The following is a 24,843-nucleotide window of genomic DNA, read 5'->3' as shown; positions in this document are numbered from 1 at the left end:
CTCTCCTAATGTACGATTCCGTGTTTATTTCAACACAGCAATTAAATAACAGGACACCATCGCAATGTCTTTGGAATAATTCTGAGAAAACACAATTAGCTTTTCCTTATCTTGAGAACACCACAGAAGCCTTGAGCCACCACCAGTATAAACATTACGTGGACATCAAAACAGCCTATGCTTGTGTGATTCTGAACGCTTCAGATTTACAAATAAATCATTGTTGCTGTTTTGGGAAAGGAGCCTGATTTTTGTTTTGCCAGTTTTGCATCCAGTCAGTTGGAAAAATAAAAGAACATTTTCAGGATAACTTAACTATCTCCTATCCTGTTGTTCTTAAGGATAACAACAATGGCAATTATAAAAACCTAGCAATTATAAAAATTACCACTACCATCTTCATTCCTAGCCTCTACTTAATTCTTTGCACTCAGCAATGCTTTATGTAGTTAGTTATCTATGAAAATTTGAGTGTCTCCACGGGCAATGGCAATATCCACAAATCTTTACTTTTTAAAAGTGTTACAGCCTTGCCAGTGCTCAATGACTTCCAAGAAAACAGCACAGAAAGATGTTCTTTTCAACTACATTGAGTAAAAAACAAGTCTCTTCATGCCACTGTAACTCGTCAGGCTATTCTTACTTTCTGCAAATTTTAATTATGGTTCTTTTATCACAGATATGCATGTGTTTGGAATGTGCTCCCTTTCTCAGCATAAACAAAGTTTATAACCTCTCTAATACAGGAATTAGCTGGCTTATGAGCAAATTCCATGCATAAGAAATTAATCATAGCAAAGTCGTTTCACTGGGTCACTGAGAAAGGAAATCTCCACTCAGTATGGGGCAGGTAACTATTTTGGCAACAATGACATGTTTAAAATTCTGTTTGGCGATGCCTACAATTCCAACTCAGAATCATAAAGGAGAGTCAGAGGTTATTTACACAGCAGAACTGCAGACAGAGGGTACTCAGGGAAGGTCTTCTAATGTTGCACTCCAGTTTCCAGCAGCACGGTCTCCCTCTGCCCTTTGTTTTGGCCTCCGCATCATCCCCTTGTGCCAGCACAAGCATCTGTGCAGCTGTGCAGAGAACTGGATCCAGGAACTCATTCATGTTAAAACTATTTTCTTTCTCTCTTTTTTTTTTTTTTATAGGGTTTAATCAGGATCAGTTCCCAATCCAGTTCTGTGTGGAGCCACATATATCCCTACTAAGCAGTGAAAACATTTAAGAGCATGGCAGCCCACTGGGAATAGCACTGCCTTTTTTGAAATAAGCTTCTTTCTGCTTTTAGAGTTTGTGGAACTACAGTCTGAGAAACCCAGAAACTTGTGCAATGTTTTGCAGATGGGCAGTCCTGAAAAGCAGGAAACTTGGACTAAAAATCCTTCTTAGAAACAGGTAGATAGCAGGTAACTTCCCCTTCCCCATCCGCTTCCTCTTTAAGAAGAATTAAAATACCCCACTTGCCATTTAACCAACTTACATTTTTTGACCAATAGTAGAGTTTTCCTGAAATAATAAATCAACATCGATATCGAAGTTGCAAGTAGTGATACACCACGTCATGCCACCTACCACCTATCAAAGGAGCAACAGCAGGATTAGTTCCATTTTAAATTGAAGAAGTAAAACCAAATACAGGCTGTAGTGTTCTCTCCATCCTCAGTATTCTCATAGAGAAATTGAAATAGATACCACGACCATATAAATTTCTACATACAATACACATATACAAGAAAAAACCCCAGCAGTTACTGATATTCTAAATTCCTCTCTTAGGTTCATACTTTAGATTTGAAACTGCTTTCAGACTAAAAAAAATTGATAAAACACAGTATGTTTAACATACAACAGTATGTTAAATGCCATGATCTCTAAAAAGTGACCAGATCAAAATTTTATCAAGGATCATAATTTTTACATTCATGTACTTACCTTTATGCATACACATTTGCTACTGTTACTCCTTGCTTGCTGAGACAAGTGCTAGACACAGTACCAGCAATGGAAATCCCCAGCTCTATGGAAATCTCTATTTCAGGCCCTAATCTGATGTATACTTAGGCATATTTAAACTCCTGAGCCATTTCATCAACTTTACATAAATATTTAAAGACAACCTTGCATAAACATAGTCAAGATAACCTAAATGTATGCAAAGGCAAAGAACAGAGAAAAAGGGATTAAAATGTGGAGTAACTCACCAATACCACAAAGCAAACTGGGAACCTTGTTCTAGACAAGGTTTCTGACCTATCACCCCTCCCACATTCCTCTCTGAAACAGTTAACCTACAGAATCCCTCCTGCACTAGCACCTTGAGCATTTTCCATAGCAATGCTTGTTTTTGTGAGGTTGGGCATTGTCCTGAAATGGTACCTTTGCAATTGTTTTTAGGTAAGCATGGACCCGATTTCTACACACAAATGCAACAATGTTACATCCTAGGGCACTCTCCTTCAAACTACTCTGTGCCTGTGTGCAGAGACTCCTGAGCAGCTACACTTAGTAATACCAAGGAGTCTGGAGCAACCTAAAATTGCATTGCAAAGCAAGGCTGTGCTACGATCAAAGAGCAGAAAACAGAAGAGTCCATTTCAAGGCTTCTGTAGTTATGTGTTTTCAAACCCTGGGTCAGGAATTTCTCACCGAGTCAGCACCGAAACAATTCAGAAATCTCTCTTCAACCTGAACTTTGCTCACTGTCAGTATCACACACTTCCTGCCTGGGACAATGAAAGGTTAACATATGTGACATTCTAAAGATATGTAAAAACAGCCCCAAAATAATCTCACGAGGATAACTGTTCCATTCTTACACAGATACTTCCTCATTTCTCATTAACGAATACTCATTTTAAAATCACCAGGCTTTCTCCAAGTATCAAATCTTTCTCACTATTCTAACTGCAGTTGAGAGAAGGGGGCAAATTCCCTGGACATGACTCTCCCACAGGCTGTAACACCCACAAAAAAAAGCAGACAGCAATTAGGTTGCATCCAACTGTCTCCTTCAAAATAGGCCTTGCTGCACAAAATCATCTTTCAAGACTGAGGAGGTCCTGTCTGCCTGAAAATAGGTCATTTGCAGAATTACTTACACAAGAAAGCCTCACAGGTTGCAAGTGTCCTTTATAAAGTCACCTGGCACTGCTAAACAAACTAGCAAAACATGTGAGCTTCATTTACTTAAAAAAGGGGTTTTAAAAATATTGCACCAGTCTCACCTTGTCAAAGGGTGACAGTCCCTTGATTCTTGCTCGAAAATACCCAGCAGCCACCAACAATTCCAAAATTTCAGTCAACTTGATGTTTTGTTCCTCATCTTCTCTCGTTTCAACCTGACAAACAAACAACACAACACTAATTGACCACTTCTCATTCATTTGAAGAATGAACATTTTCCAAACTTAACCTTAGCACAGACCACATATCAGGAAAAACCTTGACTTCCATATGTAACTTGGTTGTTAAAATGAAAGACATTAAAGAAACAGGTACATTTCTATATGGATTTAACATCACTTTTTCTTCCACTCAGTTAAATACTTTAATCTGGTTTTCCTATTGAGACTCCTGGTCCACTGCTTGCCTCCAGCTACACAGACTGCCCTATTGCCATAAGCCACTTAATTTATTCTCCATTTCGCATATTTCTTTCAATTTCAGGGTTCATAAAATCACGCACCTCAATTTAACTTCTTACCCCAGCCAAAACCAGAACACGCTTCTAATAATCCTTTTACAAAAACAGTAGGAGACATCCATATGGAATTCCGCTTTTTTGGGGGGAGGGTAAGTCATTTCAAAGCACAGCAGAGACAAAGTGTGACAGGCAGACCGGAGAGCCCGAGTGCTCCGAAGAGCGACCGGAGAGCACCGGCACAGCCACCACATCGCAGCGCTTTTGTCCCCACCTTACAGGGCGAAACCCCACAGCTCCAGGGACACACACAGGGGTCAGGACAGACACGGAGCTCCCACACCCCTCAGCCCTAGGCCGGAGAGGCGGGTCACAGGGCTGCAGGTCTGCCCTGAGGGGCTGCAGGGACCCACCTGCGCTCCCTCCCCACCTCCAGCGCTCCGCACACCCTCCCGCTCTCCCCCCGCTCCCACGGGCTCCAGGCGATCCCTCCTGGCAGCGGGGACCCGGCAGGGCGGTGGAGCACCGAAGGTGACCCGCACAGCGTTGCCGGCAGCCCCGCAGGCCTCCCCGCGCCCTACGCGCCCCCAGGGCCGAGCCCGCGGCGCGGCAGCGACCGCCGGGCTCCCGGAAAGGCTCCGGGAAGGAGCGGGCGGCGAGCCCGGGGACGCCGGTGCCGCGGGGCCGGGGGAGCAGCGGCCGCGCCTCGGGGGGACGGGGGTCCGGGAGCGAGCGCTGCGGTACCTCCTGCGGGGCCTGGCGCTCCTGCCCCCGCGGGACCCCCATCGCGCTCCGCCGGCCGCGCCGCTGTCACGTCCGCTCGCCGCCACCGCCGCAGCGCCCCGGCGAAGGGGTGTTCCCGGCCGGCGGCTGCCGGGTTCCCCCGCCCCCGCGCAATGGTTCGCCCGCACCCTCCCTGCGTACAAGCGCATCCGGGCCGTGCCATTCGCGGCCGAAGGGGTGCGGGGGAAGGAGGGCGGCGGCTCATGTGACTGACGGGCTGCGCGGAGCGCAGCGGCCGCGGCCCCGCCCGCCCAAGGGCGGCGCCCCTGGGGGCGACCCCGGGTGCCCCCGTGCCCGCGGCCCCGCGGAGCGCGGCGCCGCCCTCAGGCGCCGGGTGGTTCCCTCCGGCTGGGCTGCGCTTGGCACTGCGCTTTTTCCTTCGTTTTTTTTTCCTTTTCCGAGGGGTCCTGAGGCCTCCCGCCAGCATGGAGGACAAGTTGCGGAGTGCTCTGTGACCGCGAGGTGCCTCACGGCCGCTCGTGCCCCTCGGGGCGCTGACGCTCCTCATTGCCAGCCCGGTTCCCTTTCGTGACCTGACTGCTGAAGGGGCGTTTAGCTCTATTTTTTTCTGCCCTGCACACAGGTCTCAGAATCACAGAATCAATTAGGTTGGAAAAGACCTCTGAGATCATCGAGTTTGTCCTGTGACAGAACACCACCTTGTCAACCAGACCATGGCACCAAGTGCCACGTCCAGTCTTTCCTTAAACACTTCCAGTGATGGTGATTCCACTGCCGCCCTGGGCAGCCCCTTCCAATGTCTAATCACCCCTTCTGTGAAGAAATTCTTCCTAGTGTCCAACCTAAACCTCCTCTGGAGCAGCTTACGTTTGTATCCTCTCATCCCACTGCTGGTTGCCTGGGAGAAGAGCCCGACTCCCACCTGGCTACAGCCTCCTTTCAGGGAGTTGTAGACAGTGATAAGGTAATCCCTGAGCCTCCTTTTCCCCAGGCTAAACACCCCCAGCTCCCTCCGCCGTTCTCCTAGGACCTGTGGCCAGTGCCCTGCCGAGTAACCCTGGCACCGCCACAATCTGGTGCTGCCTCTGCCTCCCAGCACTGGGCGCATCGTGGGGCCATGTCTGAGCGTAGCCCGCTGGGAAGGTGGGCACCTGGATGTGCTGGAACCTGGCCTCCCATCCCGGGTTCGGCAGCACCGGGCAGACCCTGAGGCAGGATGGGTGTGTGCTGAGCGCTGGATGCTGTGCCCATGCACTGTCTGGGTGCCGACACACTTCAGCCTCGTGAATAAAATCACACCAGTGCAGGAGGATTTGATGGGTGGTAACAGCCTGGGATCAAAACATGGCATAGCATGGTTGCAGGGCAGCATTCTTGTTGGCAAGGGCTTCAGAAATAGGTGGCAGTGGTCTCTTTTCAAGTCTACCATAGGTGTTCTGTTTCCAGGCTCTTTGCCATACACAGAGCATTACAAAAAATAGTGGCTAGAAGCATCTCAGGGAGGTGAAGGAACAGGAGAAACCACACAAAAGCAGTATTCCCATCCCTCTGGAGGGCAGCAGAGCATATGTGAGCCAGTCCATACCAACTGATGCCCTGAAGGAGTGATCAAAACAACAATAATAATAATAAAAGCAAAAATATGCCAGACAAGATCAGACCATGTGCTGGTGTAACCACAGGCCATGTCTTAATTAGAGCTGCAGAAAACTGTTGTGCAGTCCAGGAGGTTAATGTGGTCACCAGAGCAATATGGGCGTTCTGCTTTCTGTCTGCCTTCTCCTCACAGAGAACTGTATGACAGTAATTTGATTGCTGTGGAGAGGAAGACTGAAACAAACAAGCAAAAAGCAGGGACAAGGAGAAGGGTTTAAACAAGGAGAGTGTTAGGAATGGATGAAAGCGACCTTCAGATGCAGCAGCCAGTGAAGGTTGTGAGGTAACTGCTGAAAAGAAACACCAACTTGGATAAAAGCTTCCTGAGCCATTATATGGTCATAAAATTCCTTTTAAAAGAAACACATTAAAGAAAAATGATAAATAAAAAGCCAAGGTTAGTATGGACTAAGGGCTTGAATAGTACTGAGTATCATACATGGGAGGGAAGAAACCTACCCTGAGAAACTGAACTGTTTCTCTGGCTTTTTAGAGCATAGTAAAGCAAAAGAGGGAGATGGGGTTAGTTAACTCCTATGAACTTTAAAACTCATGCAAGTGGAACCCAAAATCACAAAGCTGACTTGAAATGATGTGCTTACAGAAATGCAATAGGTTCTTTTAATTTGCTCTATGTTTATGAGACCATAAAGACTGGAAACATTTTTCTTCTTTACAGTGAAGGCTGGAATTTTCCTTCACCTGGTATACAGTTGGGAAAGAAAAAAGAAAGGCATGAAAATCCAAAAATATATGTCTTTTGTCATTGCAACTCATCTTTGATCACTTGAACCTCAATAAAATACTCCACAAAGGCATTGCATCCTAATACTTAATTGTGATGCAAATTCACCCAGTTACCCAGACAGAGCCGTTGTCTCCTATGACATTTGGATAATCAATCTTCTAAGCACCAATTAGGTTTAAAAAGAGTCCCAAGAGGGGTACCATCTAAAAAAGAACCCCCCCACTTCCTTCAGATATTTAGATTTTGTGCTTGCAAATCTGTAGCAGGTTCAGCTTTAGTCTTCATTTTCCCTTTCCTTGCTTTATTTTGATCCGTGACAGTAAGTGAGCTCTGACTCTTGGTGCAACTGCTTTGAACAATCCTATCTTGATTTTTCAATTTCATTCATCTCAATCCCGTGAACTGAGCTTAAGAGCTTCCTCTTTTATTTTTTTTGTAGCCATGTGATTCATTTTGCTGTTCAGCCTGGACTTGTGACAACATTAGACTGGCTCACCACTGAAAATGTAGCAATAGGTTCCACTGTATCTTTTAGCACTTATTTGTTTCTTTTTATACTAAGAACAAAATCCGAGATGGAGTTGTAACAGCCACAGCAAGGGCTCCTCACTTTGCAGGGCAGATGCAGTTAGATACATGAAGTAACTGAAGTAACTTTTTAAAGTAACTTTCCAATATTCTCTGTGCTGAGAAGGCCTAAAAAGTACTTATTTTCCTAAATTCTGGATGATAGATAAAATACAGATAATGTCAGTATAACTTCCTGTCAATGGTACTTTGTACAGCATTTTCTTGTTAGGGTACAACATTTTTTTATGTGTTCCATAAAACACAGTGTCATAGACAGATCTCAGAGTAAATGGAAAGGATCCCAGTGACTGCATCAGACTATGGACCTCCACACTGCCATGACTGCATCTTTCCAGCTGTATTCCTGGTTACAGGAGAAGCTGAAGCCAGCTGTAGGGAACTAAACCCACATCTTCCAAAGTCAGTATCAAATTTTGCTATGTCTTCTGTTGCTCATATATTGGATGAGCTCTGCTTTCAAAGCATTTAGTTGCCTGGTAGCTTCAGCACAGAGATCACTTCCATCCTGATCCCTAATGAAATGACTCCTTGCTTTCATCCAGGTTTCTGGAATTACCAGTACTGCAGGTCACAGCAGCAGTATCTTCCTCTGCATGCATTTACTTTTCATTTGTTGTCTGGGCTGTGTCCCATTTCCTTACAGTTCAGCTCCCCTTCATCTATTTCCTGAGATGTTGTAGGCATAAGGAACTATTCAATAGGCAATTGCAAATTCCCAATTATCATCAGTGGAAGTGAGACTGTGCACTGTGAAATGAAAAAGTCACAGACCTGTTACAGTAGCCACTGTTAGGGGCTGCAGCAGACCATTGCATCCCATCAAATGGGCTGATATGCTTTGCAAGGTATTGTGCCCTTTCAGAAATTGCACGTAACAGTAAATAGCGATGTTTTAAAATGATGTTTTAAACATGCCCACTATCCTATCCATGGATGACAGCTAGAAGGTCCAGTCCAGCCAAGGTCCTATTCAATCTCTCCTCTGAACAATTCCTATTCTCAGCATTTAATAGTTTAAAACATACAGACAGACAGACAAGAAGACTTTTTTTTTCCTTGAAAATTATGTTTGTGTAATTTTTAATATTGTTTTATTAAGATTTGCAATATGGACATGAGCATTTTTAGCTCACTTAGCAGTTGGTTCATCCCAACCAAATCCAAGGCAAACACAGGCAAAACAGGTGTGGGTAATGAATGCGGAAACAGAAGAAGCTCCTGTTCATGGTCATCTTGGTGATGTAGTTAGCAAAGGGCCACACACAGTAGTAGTTCCTTTTTAAAGCAGGAGCAAGAGAAAAGACCTGATGGTCTGTGGAGTTTGTAGAAGAAAAGATAGTGAAAATATTGAGGCTCTGGTAAGAAAAAAAGCACAGCTCCCTCATGGTCTACATGACAGAAGTTGACAAAATTGGTGGTTGGTCCTCTCTACAATTTCATCTGTGCAAAGTCTCATATGAGTCTGTCTGAAGAATAAGAGAATATTATAACAAAGTATTTGATGAATATTAAAGTTTTTACCAAACTTCTCTTTTTGCAGTGTCATAATTTTGATCACATCACTCAAAGGCTGTAATCAGAATATTAAAGTAATTAGTCATTCTGGCTACTTCAGTTTTCGAGAAACTTTTGAGAGGCTTGTTTTTCAGAGTGTGCTGCTGTGAAAACTTGGGCTACTGAGGAGTTTCTGGGTTTCTACACGGATACACATTCCAAAGTTCAGGCAAGAACAGGCACAGCACACCCTGACAAAGAGTAGTTACCTATAGGGAAGGCCAATGCCTCACATATCTTCTCTTCTGAAAGTCTCAGGTCATCTGTAGCTGTTACACTCAAAAGAAATTAATCTGTGGGAGAGGTCTTTTATGGAACAACTAATTAAGTCTGAGTTATGGAGCCTCTACCTGAGCAGGTACCAAGAAAATGAGAATCTTTGCACTGTAAATCCACTGTAAATATGGGCCAGGATATTAAATTTCAGATCAAAGCTGTGTCTGTGATGCTCTCCCAGTGAAGAAATATTTTGCTTTGTTTTTATATTTATTTATGAGCAAATCTGATTTGGAATTGATGGAAAACAAAAAGCCCAGTAATTTATAATATACTTTTAAAAGGTAAAAATTCTCCAAACAGAATCACCTGTGAGATTTATTTGGTATTCAAAGAACAAGACTGTAGGTTGTTGGATTACTGGCTTGCAAATCCTTACAAAGGGGCAGATATATATATATTTGCACTGCAGCATTTTAAGGCAAAATATATGGATTTAGATTTTACCTTCTACATGTCATAATAATATGGCATATCCTTACCTTAAAATAGTTGTAACAATGAATTTCTAATTTCCCCATGGAGTGAGATAATCTGACACAGTAACAGACTTCTCGCAGGGACACCTCACTCCCAACAGAATGATGGCCTAAGGTGGAGGAGGTTTTTTTGGCTTTTCTTCTTCCATGTGGATTTCTGTGAAAGAGAATTGAAAAGGCAGAGAAATGGTAAGAGGAGCAAGAGAAAGTATCAGTGATGTAGGAGTAGAAGAGACAGAAAGGTGGATATACAATGTGAGCACTGGCAGTGTAACCTTTAAGAGAGCTAAGCAAAAAGGAAAATAGCCTGCAGAAATAAAATGTTGTGTGTTGTCTGGGTAGGCATCAAGTTTAACTTGAGTAATTTATACATGTGTGTGTTCTGAAATGAGAGTCCCACTGAGCAATTTTTAGGAATTTTAACCTGACTGCAACTTAACCCTAAATGAAAAGCAAACTTTGCCAGCATTCACTAATACTCCCTCCATCTTCAGACTAATTCTAAGCAGTGGATTCTGGCATAATCCAAAACTGCCATTAGAATCACACATGTTTTTAAGAATCAAATCCTGCTTACTCTCAGGCAAACACTTTGACAAATGGTGGAAGAGCACCATCTGGTGACACCAGGCACTTCACCGTATTCTGCTGCCATTAGAAAATACATTCCTGGTGTGCTGTGCTTTGAAAAGCCTGCCTCGGTGTGTTTCAATGGGTTTTAATTCATTATTCAATTATGCATAAGGAATACAACAGTGAACATTCGGAAAACAAATCAGGGCTGACAGTGACCTTATTTCTACTGTCCCTTAAATCACTGAGAAGTTCTTGCAATTTGAATCAAAGATTTTATGAATTGTTCTGAGACATTTTTTAGGAGGCTTTGGAGCAGGTTTTATGGGCACCATGAAATGCAGTCCCAAGTTTTATTGCACTGGACATTTCAAGGCTTTTCTGTGTATGATCCAAGTATTTTCTTACAGCGTTCAACTTGGCTTAGCTATCTTTTCAAAGATTTTCTTTTTCCACAGAAGCAATTATGAAGAAAAATGAATTACCTTTTGCCATTCTAGCTATTCAGAAGTAAGGAAAAATGATAGATCTTAACCTGACTATTATTTGCAAATCATAGCTAATTTCAGCACAAATTGAACCCTAACATGCTAACAAATAAAATACATGTTTTTTTTCTGAACAGTTTTTTTTTTCCACAATGGTGATGGGACCCATTTCATCAAAATTCAAGGTCAAGTTAATGTGTGTTTAGTTAGGAATTAATAAACGCAGTTAGTAGTTACAATAAGCTTAGAAAACACTTTCTGGAATTTTAGTCTGCAAATAACTGGTTTTCTAAGGCTGTGTTTTGTGCAGACTAACTCTTACACTTCAAAAGCTGTGCAAACTCCCTAGACATCAGAGAACCTTGCCAAAAACTAGATAAAGATCAAGAATGCCGAAACCATGGAAGTTCTTAACTGTGACATGGGACTCAAGTATATAATTAATGAAAAAAATGGTCATATAATTACAATATTATTTTCCAATTCATCATATGAACCTGGTTCACATAACAGTGATTTAATATTTTATTTAATACAATAATACAGCACTACATCCCCAAAGTGTAAAGAAAATCATCAGAATGTCACCTAGAATAAAATTGAGCAGCATGTCTGAATAAGCCAGCACAGAGCATACCATGATTATCATGAAAGAAAAGGGATGTCCTGCTTCCTCCCAGCATCTCACAGCAGTGAGGTGATAAATCTTTATTCAGCCAGTGACGCCATCAAAAACTGTTAGGATTGTTTCTAATGTTGAACATTCTGTAGCAGAAACACTCAACTGGTAAGTCTGCTGTTTGTGCAGTGAGGAATATTGAGGAAGGTTTTGGTAGCTGATAGAGATAAATCACCTATACTGAATGGTAACTTTAAAAACAGGTCCATTATTGCCCAAAAGAGCGAGGGAGGAAAAAGTTACATCTCCAAAAGATTTAGCTTTCAATTTGTACAAGACTTCTAAGACTTCTTATAGTCAAAAAAAGTCTCAGAAGCCAAAAATAGAAGACAAGAGAGGCCCAAGCCGAGAAGACCCCCAGATCCAGCTTAGTTGTTAAGAAATCACCTAGTAGGACTACGTGTAAAATAAAGAAAAAGCCTTCATTAGGTTTAGCATTATTAGTGTTACTAAATAATGAACATTAAAAATTCAGTCTTCATAAATAATGTAATCAACTTCAATCAGATCTAAATCATATATCAATATGAAGGGTTTTCTATCTATTTTGTTGTTTTTGGTTTTTTTTTTTGGGGGGGGGGGTTTGCACCAGTGGAAATATTTTTTTTTATAGCAACACAAAATGAAGGAAACCTTTGTTTCTCAATTAAAACAGAGACTGTCACCTAATCTCTTGATTCTGGGAGCTGGGCTATAAACAAACATCAAATACTGCAAGGCTCATAATAAAAACAAGGAGAATTGGCAATGTCTTCTTACACAGCTTCACATCCTTTATGCAGGGCCACTTAGGACAAAGATTTGCATCCAAGATTGTTAGCATTTTTCTTATTATCAGTCTACTCAAAAGCAGCACTTTGGCTGACTCCAGTGACTGTGCTGGATTTTTTTGCAGTTCAAGGCTAATGAAGTCTTTTGTCATAGAATTCTCCTACCAATTTCTCCACTGTCTCCAATAGATCATATTCGTGTGAGTTTGAAAGGCTGGAAGTAATATGTTTGGAGTTATACTGCTTATCCCCAAAGCATTCCTTGTTATCAGAGACTATGCCATCTAGAAAGAGAAGCTGGAAAAGGATGCCTTGTAACTTCCGTGACTTTTGAAATTAGGAGGAAAGTTCCTACAGGCACACAAACACCTGAAATATGCCATATGGTGTCCAGTCTAGTTTGTTCCGAATGGCCATTAAAAGCACAGCTCGTTCACAAAGAAAGCTTTAAAAGTTCCAGGAAGCTCTACTTCCCATTGGGGATGACTTCTTTCTTGGGATCTCTGTTGCTTTTGCTTACTATAAGAAATAGATGCACAGCTATGTCTTCTCTCCTAAATTAGTCTCTTTGTAGGGAATATAACCTTTTCCAGCTTCCCATCTCTTGGCCCTGCTGTGAGAACTTACTGTACCTCAAGCTGTGATGCCCTGTAGTTGCAGAGATGTATTGTTTGTCTTTAACTTAGACTTCTGCAAACTAAAAAGCCATCCTATAAAACTGTCCATTTCCTGCAGATGGACTTAGCAGACATAACTTCCTTCCACTTTGGGAAGCCTGGGGCTGGGGGGAAGGTGAGCAGTGGACATGGAGCAATTCTATAAACTGGCAGTTCAGCACAGTCCACGTGGAGCAGAAATGACTGAATCCAGGAACTGCTTCTAACGGAGGAGGTGCAGTTGCACCCATTAATTCAGGCACTGTAACTTCCACTGAGAGAATAATTAACCTTTTACCTTGACTATTCTACTGAGCTTAAAGCCATTTCTCTGTCATCATCTCTTCTGGCGAGATTCTCTTGCCCAGTTCCTTTTTTATGTGCAGGTTTAAAGAAAAATCCAACAATGCATTTTCTTTTTTGTCAGTCTTTGCTTCCCTAACTGTAGTCTTGTAGTCGATCCATCTGCTATGCTTTTCCCTTTGTGTAGCAAAAAAAAAAAAAAAAAAAAAAATCCTTCCACTTTTTGGTTTAGAAAGTAGGATGAAATGAGCTGCATATGCTTTATCAGAACATCACATCAGGATTCGGCAGCCTTTATTTCTGGAAGTGTGTATGAAGTGAAGCAGCGTGTTTCACAGTGGCTCGGAGAAAATAGGTCTGTGCTGGTCTGTGTGGGAGAGAAAAGCCAAGTCTGCTTTCAGTAAGACAAAGTGGACTGGGAGTTCCAAAGTGAGAAGGCAAGCAGTGGCTCTCATGCCAGGCACTAAGTCAGAAGTACCAAGTGCCAGTGATTTCCCATGAACTTTCCAACAGGCAGAATTTCAAATGTTGAGTCAGTTCTGAAGAGATTTTAGTTTATGAAAGTCTGCCTGCATATATGATGGGTGGTTGTGCAAAAGAGTGGGTGTTCACAGGAGAATATCCATGTTTCATAGGAGAAACTGAGGAAATGAAGAAATGCACGGTGAAAGGGTTTGAGTCAGGACAAGTACTTTAAACACTTTATGAAAAAATAAAACATAAAGAAAAACAATCCGGCATCTCTGTCCTTTGACCGTGGTCAGCTCTAGTCCAACTTCCTTCTTTCCAAAGTGTTTTCCTTAACTCTTTCATTTTCAGAGCATTTTGTTCCGTGTCTCATATCGAGGTTTTTCAGGAGGCCTGGACATGAATATGCCTGTTAATACATTCTGCCCACCAGAACACACTCCTGTGCTAGCAATGCTGGGTTAGACTTTCATGCAAATCTGGTTGCCCTGAGGGATGTTGTTCTACTTAAGAACTGGCATGTTGGTGTTCTATTCTCATACTTCTTCAATTCCATATCAAATTCACTCCTTTTATAAGGTAAAATAAGATTTTTCTAACTTGTGCCATGTCTGTACTTAACACAGTATCTAAAAATTTTATTACTAGGCTGTAAGGAGAGATAGACTGAATCTTGCTTTTTCTACAGATGTACTGATTGTCAAGCCTTTTAGTAATTAGGAAAAAAAAATTCAGAAAAGCAAGGAGATTGAAAAAGTATTTCCATGGGGAAAGAGTTAATACCAGAGTAGTAAACTGCTACTGACAAGAACCTCTTCCTGACATTGCAGATTAAAAATATACTATTTGTAGTAAATGTATAGAACTGTAATATCATCATTTACCATTCAAGTCCATCAGATGAACTATCTAAACACAGTATTTAGGTTAATCTTCAAATATCACTTTATCTTCCACAGTAGTTTTACTGATGGTCTCAGCCAAAGCCTCCTGTGGTTAAAGCAAAGTTTTCTGTTGCTTTATATTGAACCAGGCCAAAGGATTAAGTAATTGAGTCAAAGCTGGATACACATATATAGGAAGAAATAGAAAATGTCATGCTTTTACAGACTTCCTATCTTTAACTGCTCCCATCACTAGTAGAATATATTCCACTTTTAACATATTTTCCATAACTAAAGTGTATTTTTAAATTAATAATCTTTATATATATATATATACAGTTTGGGGGTGTTTTTTTGGGGGGGTTGTTTGGTAGGGTTTTTTTTTGTTTTTTTCTTGGGTGCAACCCATTACCCATACTGAGTTATTTTAGCAGTGAAAATACCAGCATCAAGTAATTAGACTGGAAGGAACGACCTGACATACTGAATGAGAAGAGCTGGTGATCCAGCTGCTCCAGTCCTCTCTGCACAAAATGAGAGATATTATAATTACTCTTCAAGCTGTTTTTCTACATTCTTTTAAGCTATGTGGAAAAGATGGGATTTCCCAGGATCTGTTTGAAGGAACATAGGGCAATAGTGCCGTGAAAAGGAACATGAGGAAGACTTCTTCTCTAGAAGAAAAGGGGGAGGAAGAAGCAGAAGGGAAACATGCCCAAATAATGAAGGCATTACTCATGTTGGTGTCATTGGAGTCTTCACAAAGTGTATCAGTGATAAAACAGTCCCTTGGGGGAGGTATAAGGATGCACAGGATGACAACCAGCAGCAATCTGTGAGCGGCCAGGCTTGCCTTGGATCCAGTCAGGGGCCATTTTAACACTTAATTCAGCAGGACACAGCATCTTCTGGCCTATTAGCAGAACTCCTGGCAATGGTAGTCCGTTGTGGGGCACAAATCTTACAGACAACTATTTCCTTCCTGTCCTTTACAACACATCAAAAATGTGTAAACATTGGAAGTGCTATGGCAAGTCATACCTGGGCACATCACAGCTATTTCTCGGGCCTGTGGACCAGTTTCCCTTCCTTAACAGCAGATGGCAGTGAAGTTAAACAAATGAGGGGAGATAGGTCGACAAAATGTGTTTTGCCTGGTGGATGGTGCTGCTGCAGAGCTCACAGAGCTCTGTCCATATTCAGACAGTGCAAGGTTAATTTCCAATGCACAGGTGGTCCGTAGCACATTCAAGAGGCAGAAGATATTATTAATTCATCCATATCTGTTAGTAGTCCAAGTCATGTTTACTTTGTTTGTGATGTCTTTGGTGATACAGATAAAATCTCTTATTATTTCTTTCTTATATCCATATTTAAAACCTATGCATAGCTGAACAGATGAGGATGGAGCTCAGTTTCAAGTGAGTAAACTTTTGCTCTTTATTATGTATTCTATGCTACATCTGAGAGGATGAGGGCGTATCACCATGGGTTGCTTTAAAACTTTTGTATTGCCAATTTTTTTTACTGCTAAAACAAGTGTGTGAAAGGGTTAATAAGATATCAGTTTAAAGCCACAAGAACCAAGAGTTTGAGAGTAAACTTTTACACTTCTGCCTTACACTTTAAATTAATCTCCCTTCTGGTGGTAGGATAGTAGAGGGGGGTGGGTTTTTTCCAATTTCCAGCAGGCAAATAATGGAGATGTCAGTATAGATATTTGATTGTAACTTTTAACTTCCTTGCCTAAAATGAAAAAGGGATGAAAATATAGTAGGCATATCTATGTGATGTCAATAATATCTAAGTTCCATGGCAATGTCATGAAACAAACATACTTGTGGGGTCTATGATTTCCAATTAGAGGTCAGACCATCAAATGCAGCATCTTTTTCCCTTATTTTACTGCTCAGGGCTTGATTCACCTGAGGAACACCAGCTCAAGTCTCTCTCCTCACATACAGACACAATTACTCAGTCCAGTAGGGCTATACAAAGCACTGGAGGAGTGCCTTGAATAGGGCATTCGAGGCCCAAATCTTCATTTCAAAACCTTTCAAGACAAAAGCAAGCTGGGGGTGAAGTCCTCAGCTGTTTACAGTGCTCATCTCAGTGTGAGTACTGCCATAGCAGAAGGAAAACATACCAGAGGAACTTTTCTTGCCCCTCTTTTTTGAACCATTAATGCTTTGAAACAGAAACTTGGACTCTGCACTCCTGTTCCTAAGAGAGGTACAAAGCCAGTGGGACTCCCCAGAGAAGAGAGGGCTTTAAGGCTGCTCCCAAGAGTTTGATTTCTCTTGCACTGCATGCATAAGTACATATTTTCTTTTCAAGCTCATATTTACACATCCTATATTATCAATATGCTTTTAATCTTCCAGTTGTATTTGAACTTTTTGTTAAAAAAATTCTCATGGCACCTCAGCAGACATTTATAACAAGCAAGGGCACAAGTCTCAATCACTTGTGAAGAAGGAGCCTCTCATAATCTGTCAATCAGTCCATGCACAAAATGCACAGAGCATCAGTTGCTTTTTAGGTTATTTACTGTGACTTATGTATCTGCCAATAAATCTAAAATACAGGTCAAAGAATATGTAGCTCAAGCAGATCTATAAATGTAGCAGAAAAGCTTCACTAACTACCTCAGATTGCCAAAGCTGAGGTCATTTCCTTGTTGTGAAAAATACTGAGTCCATAAATTATTTTTATCACCTCTGGGGCAATGCAAACAGTTTCCCACAGATGCTGAAAGTATGATATGTTTTTTATTTAATATCAGAACAGCACTTTTACACAGCTCTTAAAATACGAGATCCAAGATTCTGCTTGAGCTTTAAGGCCCCAATTCAGCAACATATTAAAACAGATGCTTCAGGTCCTGACATTAAACACGTGCCAAAGTGCTTTGTTGCATAGTCATAGATTGCTGAATTGGAGCCTAAAGACTCAACCTTTTTCCCATGAAACTGTGGATTTACCTTCCATTTTCCTTCAAGAAAAACAAGGCATTTATGTAAATATAATATACATAAACACTTAAAAGCAATCATAAAGGCTTGTCTTTCAGAGATCACTGGGTGAGCCATAGCTCTGGAAGTAAACCTTGGACAAAAGTTGATGTACCATTTTTTACAACAGTTTAACTGGTGTTTATTTAAGATTTAGTTAGTGTTTTTTTCACAAAGAAAATAAAAATACTTTGAACATGTGAAGACATAAACATGGATGGTGAATGTCCTACAGAGAACTTTGGAGAAAGCACCACTGAATTAACTTACAGTACATTTGTTAAACATGAGCAGCTCTAATAATGACATTTCATTAAACAATGCCCTTTGTCTTTTCAGTTCATCAGTTACCTATTTCAGTAATGAACTGCAGTCATACCATTCTGATTTTCTCCTAATGTAAAGGCTGAGATCACTTCACTTGCAGTGGAGCGTGATGCTATTATTCTGTTTGTGGCTTAGGAAAAAAGCTATAGAATATATCCCAATTGTAATTGTCTAACAAATATTAAAGTCTGTGATCAGTAAGGATATCAATAACTTGCTTTAGCTTTTGATGGAAACAAGTAAAATTAAAAAAAAAAAAAAGAAAAGGTTGAAAATGCTCAGCATATCTATTTCATGAGCAGAGCAATAAGTGTTCAGCTGGGGAAAAAAATGAGCCACGCATTAAACGTTATTTTAATTTTTTATCAACAGTCCATGCATAGAACTTAACAGCAACATTTTCACTGAGGATGAATAATCTCAGTCGCAAAAATAATAAAATGGAGTTGCCTGCCCTATTTAAGCAGGATTTTCTAAAGAACTGGAGGAAGTCAGATTAAGTGGGTAATATCCCGCTTTGCACTATGTAAACACAGGACAGATAAAAAATACCATAGGACTAGTTGATATGATCCATAAGTCTTACAAGGGGTAATGGAGCTTACTCTCCCTCATTTGCCTACCTCTTTTTTGGGTTTCTTAGATTTCAAAAGCTTTTTCATTGCCTTTCTAGCTGCAAGAGAGGCATTGTAACTGGGCTGCTGTTTTCTCTTTTCTATTCACTGTGATCTGTTAAAAATATTTTCAGAGTTCACCAAAAGCATTTAATTAGCAAAGAGTGGTGTCCAGCACTCCGTAATATTTTTCCAACTGAACCAAATCTGCACATTTTACGATAGATGTTTGGAAAACTGCTTTTTACTGTGTGCTGCATCTATAGATCTCTCTCAATTACCCACAGTAAATTTAGGCATTGTACAAGAGCAAATTTTACAGTCCATGAAGAGATGAAGTGAAATCTAGATGAAATTCATTGTGACAGATTCTCAGTTAGTGCCCTGATGTGTCTGTATTACAGAAGATAGACATTCTATTAGCATGGAAGCTCCCATAATGGACTGTGAATCATTTCAGGTAATAGAGATGCCAACTGGAATGACTGAAAAGCACTATTGAATTCCATTAGAGCTCTTTGTTTTTAAATCAGCCATTTCTTTGTGAATATCCAACTATATACTTCTTGACCCTAGCTGAGAGTAATAATTGTGAACTAATATTACAAAACATTAATCTGAGTTACTGTTCAATTAATGTTTCTGTTTGAGGGTTATTTTTATGCTGCAAATGTGAAGAAGACTGTGGCTTGTATTACAAATATGTATTTGGGCTTGAGCTAGTGCAGAATGCAATTTTCAGTTATATTTCTGTCTCCACTGTATTCAGTCTCATCTCATTAGCTGTAAAAAGACTCGGGTATTGGCTTTTCTTTTTCGAAGTCATCCTACCACAATAAAATAACTATAATCAACAAATCTATAAAGATAAACATTTTTATAAGGGATGCCACAAATAGTCTTCTTTCATTTAGGTGCTTGGTTAATTATCAGCAAAATAACTAACACCATATCCTGTTACCCAAACAGCCCCACCTTATCTATCAATCATGTATGATTTATCAGACTTAATAATTGCTTGGATAATTAACACAGAATTTAGGTTTATTCAGTGTGCTGAAACCTCAGAAATGCCTGCATAATTGCCATTTGTGTAGTAGATGAAGTTATGAATAATTCTTTTTCACATAAATAAGAAGGCTGGCTTGCAGGCAGCACATATTTCCTCAGCCATTAATGCAGATATCATGTCATACACGTGCTATGGCATTGTCACATGTTAACTATATGTATATAGTTAGAGTAATTAAAATACATATCCATAAAAATAAGGGGAAAACCTTCCCCTTTGTTTGTAAGCACTGCATGCCTCTTTCGTGAGGAAGTACATAAGGAGACTGAAGGAAAATTAGTCCATTCAGTACAGCAGCAACTGGATTTGAATCTCCGTAATGTTCGCACATAAATCCTTTGGGAAGTCTTTAAAGAGAGTAGGTTCTATATCTTCTGTCTACGATCATCTATTTTCACATCAGAATGAGCAACATTATCCTTATATACTGGAGTATCTGTGTCTACAGCTTGAAAATGAGCCTCTCCTTAATGTTGTAATGACAGGTGTAAGATTAACTTTGTTAGGTGTCTAGCCACTCATGCAAACTAAATTAAATTAATGGAACAAATTTCTCTCATAATTAAGATAAAAATTCATGTCAGCTGTAACCTTGCTGTACACTAATTATATACAAATGATTTATCATCTGCTTCGCCCAGAATATTAATCCTCAACTCATTGATAACTGCAGCCAGTGTTAAGAGATGAGAGCTGATTAACTATGACAGATTGGGCAACTGCAGTACCAAGTGCCTGAACAACCAGTGAAACCAATAATATTCAAATAGCACTTCTTATTTAAAAATGCATTCCCATGGAAACAGACGCATGTTTAATGAGGGACACAGAGATTATTTCAATAACGACTGATATTGGAAGAGTGGGCAGAACTAATCAATAATAATTAAGCCCTTAGCCTGGTTAAGATATGGTTCTCTAAAGCAGGTTATGTACACATTAGTGAGGTACTAGTTCAGGCCATGTTACACATAATGTCTTCATGCACTGCTGTTGGTTATTTATTTTCCTACCACGGCAGATATCATGTAGTTTACAGATGTTAAAAAGCCAACAATCTAGTCTTGGCTCCCACCAGCTCTAATAAAGAGAAAAAAAAGCTGATGCCACCAACAGCCCTTTGAAAGTCAACTCCTGTGGTAAATTATGCTTCTGAAAATGTCGTTCTTAAAAAAAAAATCAACCCAACCAACACAAAACCCCCCAAACAACTCTTGAAGCGTCATCTGTTGAACAGGACATTCATTCTTCTCTTGGAATATGATGTTATATTTTTCCTTTAAATGAAAATTATTAAAATTGACTTGTAAAAACTCAAAAAATTTATTAATTTTTATTTTTTAATAGGTGATAGGTATTTTGGGGGAAGATTGTTAGCTAATAATGTATCTTTTAATGGATTAAAAAAATACACAAAATTTCAGACATGTTGAAGAGTTTCAAGTTAGGGCTTGGGATTTTTACTACTAATTCTGTCTCCCCAGGACAGCTTTTTTAAACTAATTGCTCATTGAGACTCCAAGAATCCCTGTCAGAATGAAGAAAAAACCCAGTCTTGTACCTCGGCATTAATAAGGCACAACCAGCCAGCTGGATGAACTAATATTGCTGTAAATTAATTACTTTCCTGAAAAGCTGGTGTATCTGAAGACGAGTTATGTGTGAAAAAGAAAGTTAAACACTAATATAAAACTGAAGACAATTGCAAAATCAGCACAGTGTGAACCTGTTCTTCCCACTGTTAAGGTGTGACGAGCCCTGTGAAACCCTGCATGGTGTTGGCACAGGGATGTACAGCCTGGTCTGCAGGGAATGTAACAATGGCACAGCTCAGGCTTTCCTGCTGGACAGACTGGTTTGATTCTGACATAAAGGAACAAAATACAGGAAATTGGCTCCTATCCTACAGCTGCTCGAGGTCTGGCTTTAAGAGAGCCAACCTTTCTCAGTCTTAGTGTGGGGACACCTATTCCTTTGGAACTGGAATGGCTTATTTCACATAAACTCCACCAGGATTATGTCTTAAATGTGAATTTGATCCCTTTCTTCAGCTCCCACGTTCAGTAACACCCACTCAGCACCTGACTGAACACAGGTGTTCCTGCATAGGTAGCTCCAAATCTTGGCTTGGATTAAAACTTGGGCTCCTGTTATGGATTGTAGAGTCAGCTGAATGCCAGCCTGAACACAGCAGATGGTGTGCTGCAGGTTTGTCAGTGCTCTGTGGTGACACTGCAGGCTGGTACTGAGCACACTAACCAGGCTGGCCTCTAGAAACACTCAGCATTGCTCAAGCCCAGGCTTCAGCTGCCAGGAAAACCAAAACACCAGAGCCCAGCCATCCCAGCACTGGCAGTCTCAACATACGACAGATCAGGAGCCGCTTTCTACGTGCCAGTATAGACTCAGACTCTCAAAGAATATTTGAATCACCAGCATAGGAAGCAAATACTCTATTTCACAATAATGGTTCTTTTCAGCCTCCCATCCCATGAGGGACTTTTTTTTTTTTTTTTAAACGTATGTCTTATGTGCTTCAAAAGAAATTAAAGTTCCACTTAAATGGAAAAGAAAATGTGAACTTTATGGGAAATAAAAATTCAAACATTTCTTTCTCTACATTTCTAGCTATTTCAGGGCTAATTGCCTTTGAATTTGTAAATGCAGATAATGAGAAGAATCCTGCATATATGGAACTGAAGAGAATATACGCAGAGCAAGTCAAGTACTTGATATCCAATTTAACTTGGAGTTGGATATCAACTTTAAATAAGCAAAAAGACCTTAAGTTTTTTTCATCATCTTATCCTTAGGGGATACATAACTGCTATGAACCTAATCAAATACAGTACATCAGAGATCCTCTGTGCCAGTGCTAATGAATGAACATTCCTGTAGAGAACAGAGATGAACCATCAGCACTACAGGTCTGATGTGTCTTTTCTAGGAGAAGCTCAGCATTTGGACATTTGGCAGTGATGGTGTCCAAATGCAGCCTTCCAGGAATGGCTAAAACAGGTCTAGACTGATTAGTGCTACTTTGGCTAACTGCTTGAGGTAGGAACTATAAACCCACTGGTAGCCTTCATTGCTGCCAGTTGGAGCTATAGCTGATAGACCTAAATTTTGCTCATGCTGACACAAAGGACAGTTTGACCACCCTCAATAAAGTCCCTCCAGGTTAAAGAGGCACAAGGAGAAGCAGATGCAACATATGGATATTGTTCTTGTACTAAATCTTTTCTGCACACTGAATTAGTGATACCTCCAGCCCCTTCCCCTCAGAGTAAGAAGTGGAATTATGCTGCCTTCCCCAGCAGTATCACTTCCTTCCATTGATCAGGCTCTGCAAACAATGCAATTATTTCAGAGGAGAGTGCAACGAGCCCTAGTTTTGCTACTTCCACTTATTACTGAGGAGCATCAAACTACCCAGCCCTTTTCCTGCAGCCATCTTTAAAAAAGGCAATGATCTCAACGTGCTGCTGACCTAATGAGGGCTGTGTGTGACAGAGCCGTGGATACATTTTCTCACTAACCTAATGAGCAAGTGACAGACAGTGAAACAGTTCACACTTGAGTAATTTTCTAGTCATCAGCAACTGCAGTGTTCATGGGAGCAGAAGCCACTGAAAGGATGGAGAAATATACAATAAATACACACTGGCTCCATTGGCCAGAATAAGTTATCACTAGGATAGAGGTCTTGGGGCAAACTCCCTGAGGAAATTCAAACAAAAAGAGTCAATTTAAGGCATCTCTAGCAGTGCATTCAATTAAAATTAAATTTAAAACGTAGGATCAGCTGTTGGGCTGTTAGGCCACCTGCCCAAAGGAAGAAAAAAATTAGGGATGTAACGAACCTTTACTCCTGATGTCTGCAAGCTGCTCATGAATCACTGAATAGTATCACCTTCTCACAACCACCCATTCAGCACAGAGTTCAGTTCTTTGTCTCCCACCCCAAGAAGAAGGAAACTAGCAGCAGATAGCTCGTTATCCATATTGACAGCAAGCCTTTGCATGAAAAATGCCATCCTTATTTCATTTTTAATGTACTGGCAACTTCTTCCAGTGAAACTGTTATTTCTCAAGGGAATGTTACTATGAGCCAAGCCTTGGAACATCCATTGGCACGGGCTCCATGATACAATAGGATTTCCACAAGGAGATAGCAAAAGCCATTCAGACCCACACAGTTCTCCAGGCACCGGCATTTCTTCACCAAGCACCTCCCACTGCCCTGACAGCCAGGTATGGGAGGGGAGAAGAGACACAGCAGAGGTGCAAGGGAAGCAGCCCTTCCCAAAGATGAGAAAACCAACTGGTGCAAAGAGAAGCATTTCACTTGTCCATGATGTGATCCAGGTCTTGAAGAGATGCCATATCAGCCCTTCTTATCCCTTCTTGATCCCCCTCCTTGGATATTGCAGTTTTGACCAGTGACAAAATGTTATGCCTGCCTCACTTACAATTTCTCTCAGAAGAGAGGAGACATTTGCTGCTGCTGGGACAAATAAAGCAGCAGCTGTGCAGAGTCCACACACCCAACCCCAGAACTGTCCCCCTGTGAATGGGCCCGACTCTCTAAGCAGAAGGGACATTAGGAAATGAAAGGTCTTGTGGTTCCTCCCCTGGCTCCTTCTGCTGTGACCCTCCCTGCCATGTGTGGGAACCAACCCGTGGGCAGATGGCACAAGTCCTGTGAGCATTCTAACTGTGCTGGAATCACTTCAGGGAGAGCTGTGGACATGCTTGAGAGGTGCAGCAATTTGGTGTGGTAGAGGTCATACTGCCCTTCCGGTCTGGTGCTGCTCTGCAGCTGCCCTGTGGGAGCTGGATGATGCCCAAAATGCCTAAATTCACCTCCTGCTGCACCAGTCTCAGCTTCAGTCTCTGAGGCTGCCTGGGCAAGAACACGGTCGATCCAGGTGGATCAAAATACTTTCCAGTGATCTCAGCAGCAACAGATGAGCCCTTGTGCAATTCAATCCTACCCTGCAAGAGCCTGGAGGGAGCACACATCTCAGGATCTTCCGCTGAGGGCAGAGCAGATCTCTGGCAGAGCTTTGGCACAGTGTTAATTAGCTAATTCTCACAAGCATACCATAAAGTCATTTCTGCCCAGCTTTTCGGGCTGGTGGAGAAATGAAGGACTTGCCAGGAGTCACCAGAGGCACAGTTGTAGTTAGCCAGGAAGCAAATTCAAAGTTCTGGGTTCTGGTCCCTAGCTCTGGCTGCTTGACCAACAAGGCCCATTTATCCAAACTCACTACGAGCTTGGCTGAACTGTCACT

General features: G+C 41.2%; 2 protein-coding genes across 2 annotated transcripts in view; one reads left to right on the top strand and one right to left on the bottom strand.

Moving 5' to 3' along the window:
- The window catches only part of CCDC93 (coiled-coil domain containing 93), a 39,753-nt gene extending 35,217 nt beyond the window's left edge, over positions 1 to 4,536 (bottom strand). Inside the window, exons 1-3 of the mRNA XM_050340478.1 lie at positions 4,395 to 4,536; positions 3,235 to 3,348; positions 1,491 to 1,585 (exon numbers count right to left, since the gene is read on the bottom strand). Coding sequence (XP_050196435.1) covers positions 1,491 to 1,585; positions 3,235 to 3,348; positions 4,395 to 4,436 — 251 coding nt within the window. The 5' untranslated portion in view covers positions 4,437 to 4,536. The remainder of the gene's footprint in view (positions 1 to 1,490; positions 1,586 to 3,234; positions 3,349 to 4,394) is intronic.
- The window catches only part of MARCO (macrophage receptor with collagenous structure), a 923,899-nt gene that overhangs the window by 476,201 nt on the left and 422,855 nt on the right, over positions 1 to 24,843 (top strand). The window lies entirely within an intron of this gene.

Source organism: Myiozetetes cayanensis, unplaced genomic scaffold, assembly GCF_022539395.1.
Source record: "Myiozetetes cayanensis isolate MyiCay16 unplaced genomic scaffold, myiCay2020 scf9, whole genome shotgun sequence".
Classification (NCBI taxonomy): Eukaryota; Metazoa; Chordata; class Aves; order Passeriformes; family Tyrannidae; genus Myiozetetes; species Myiozetetes cayanensis.
The sequence above is the reverse complement of the archived record's forward strand: the minus strand, read 5'-3'. Positions and strand labels throughout refer to the sequence as shown.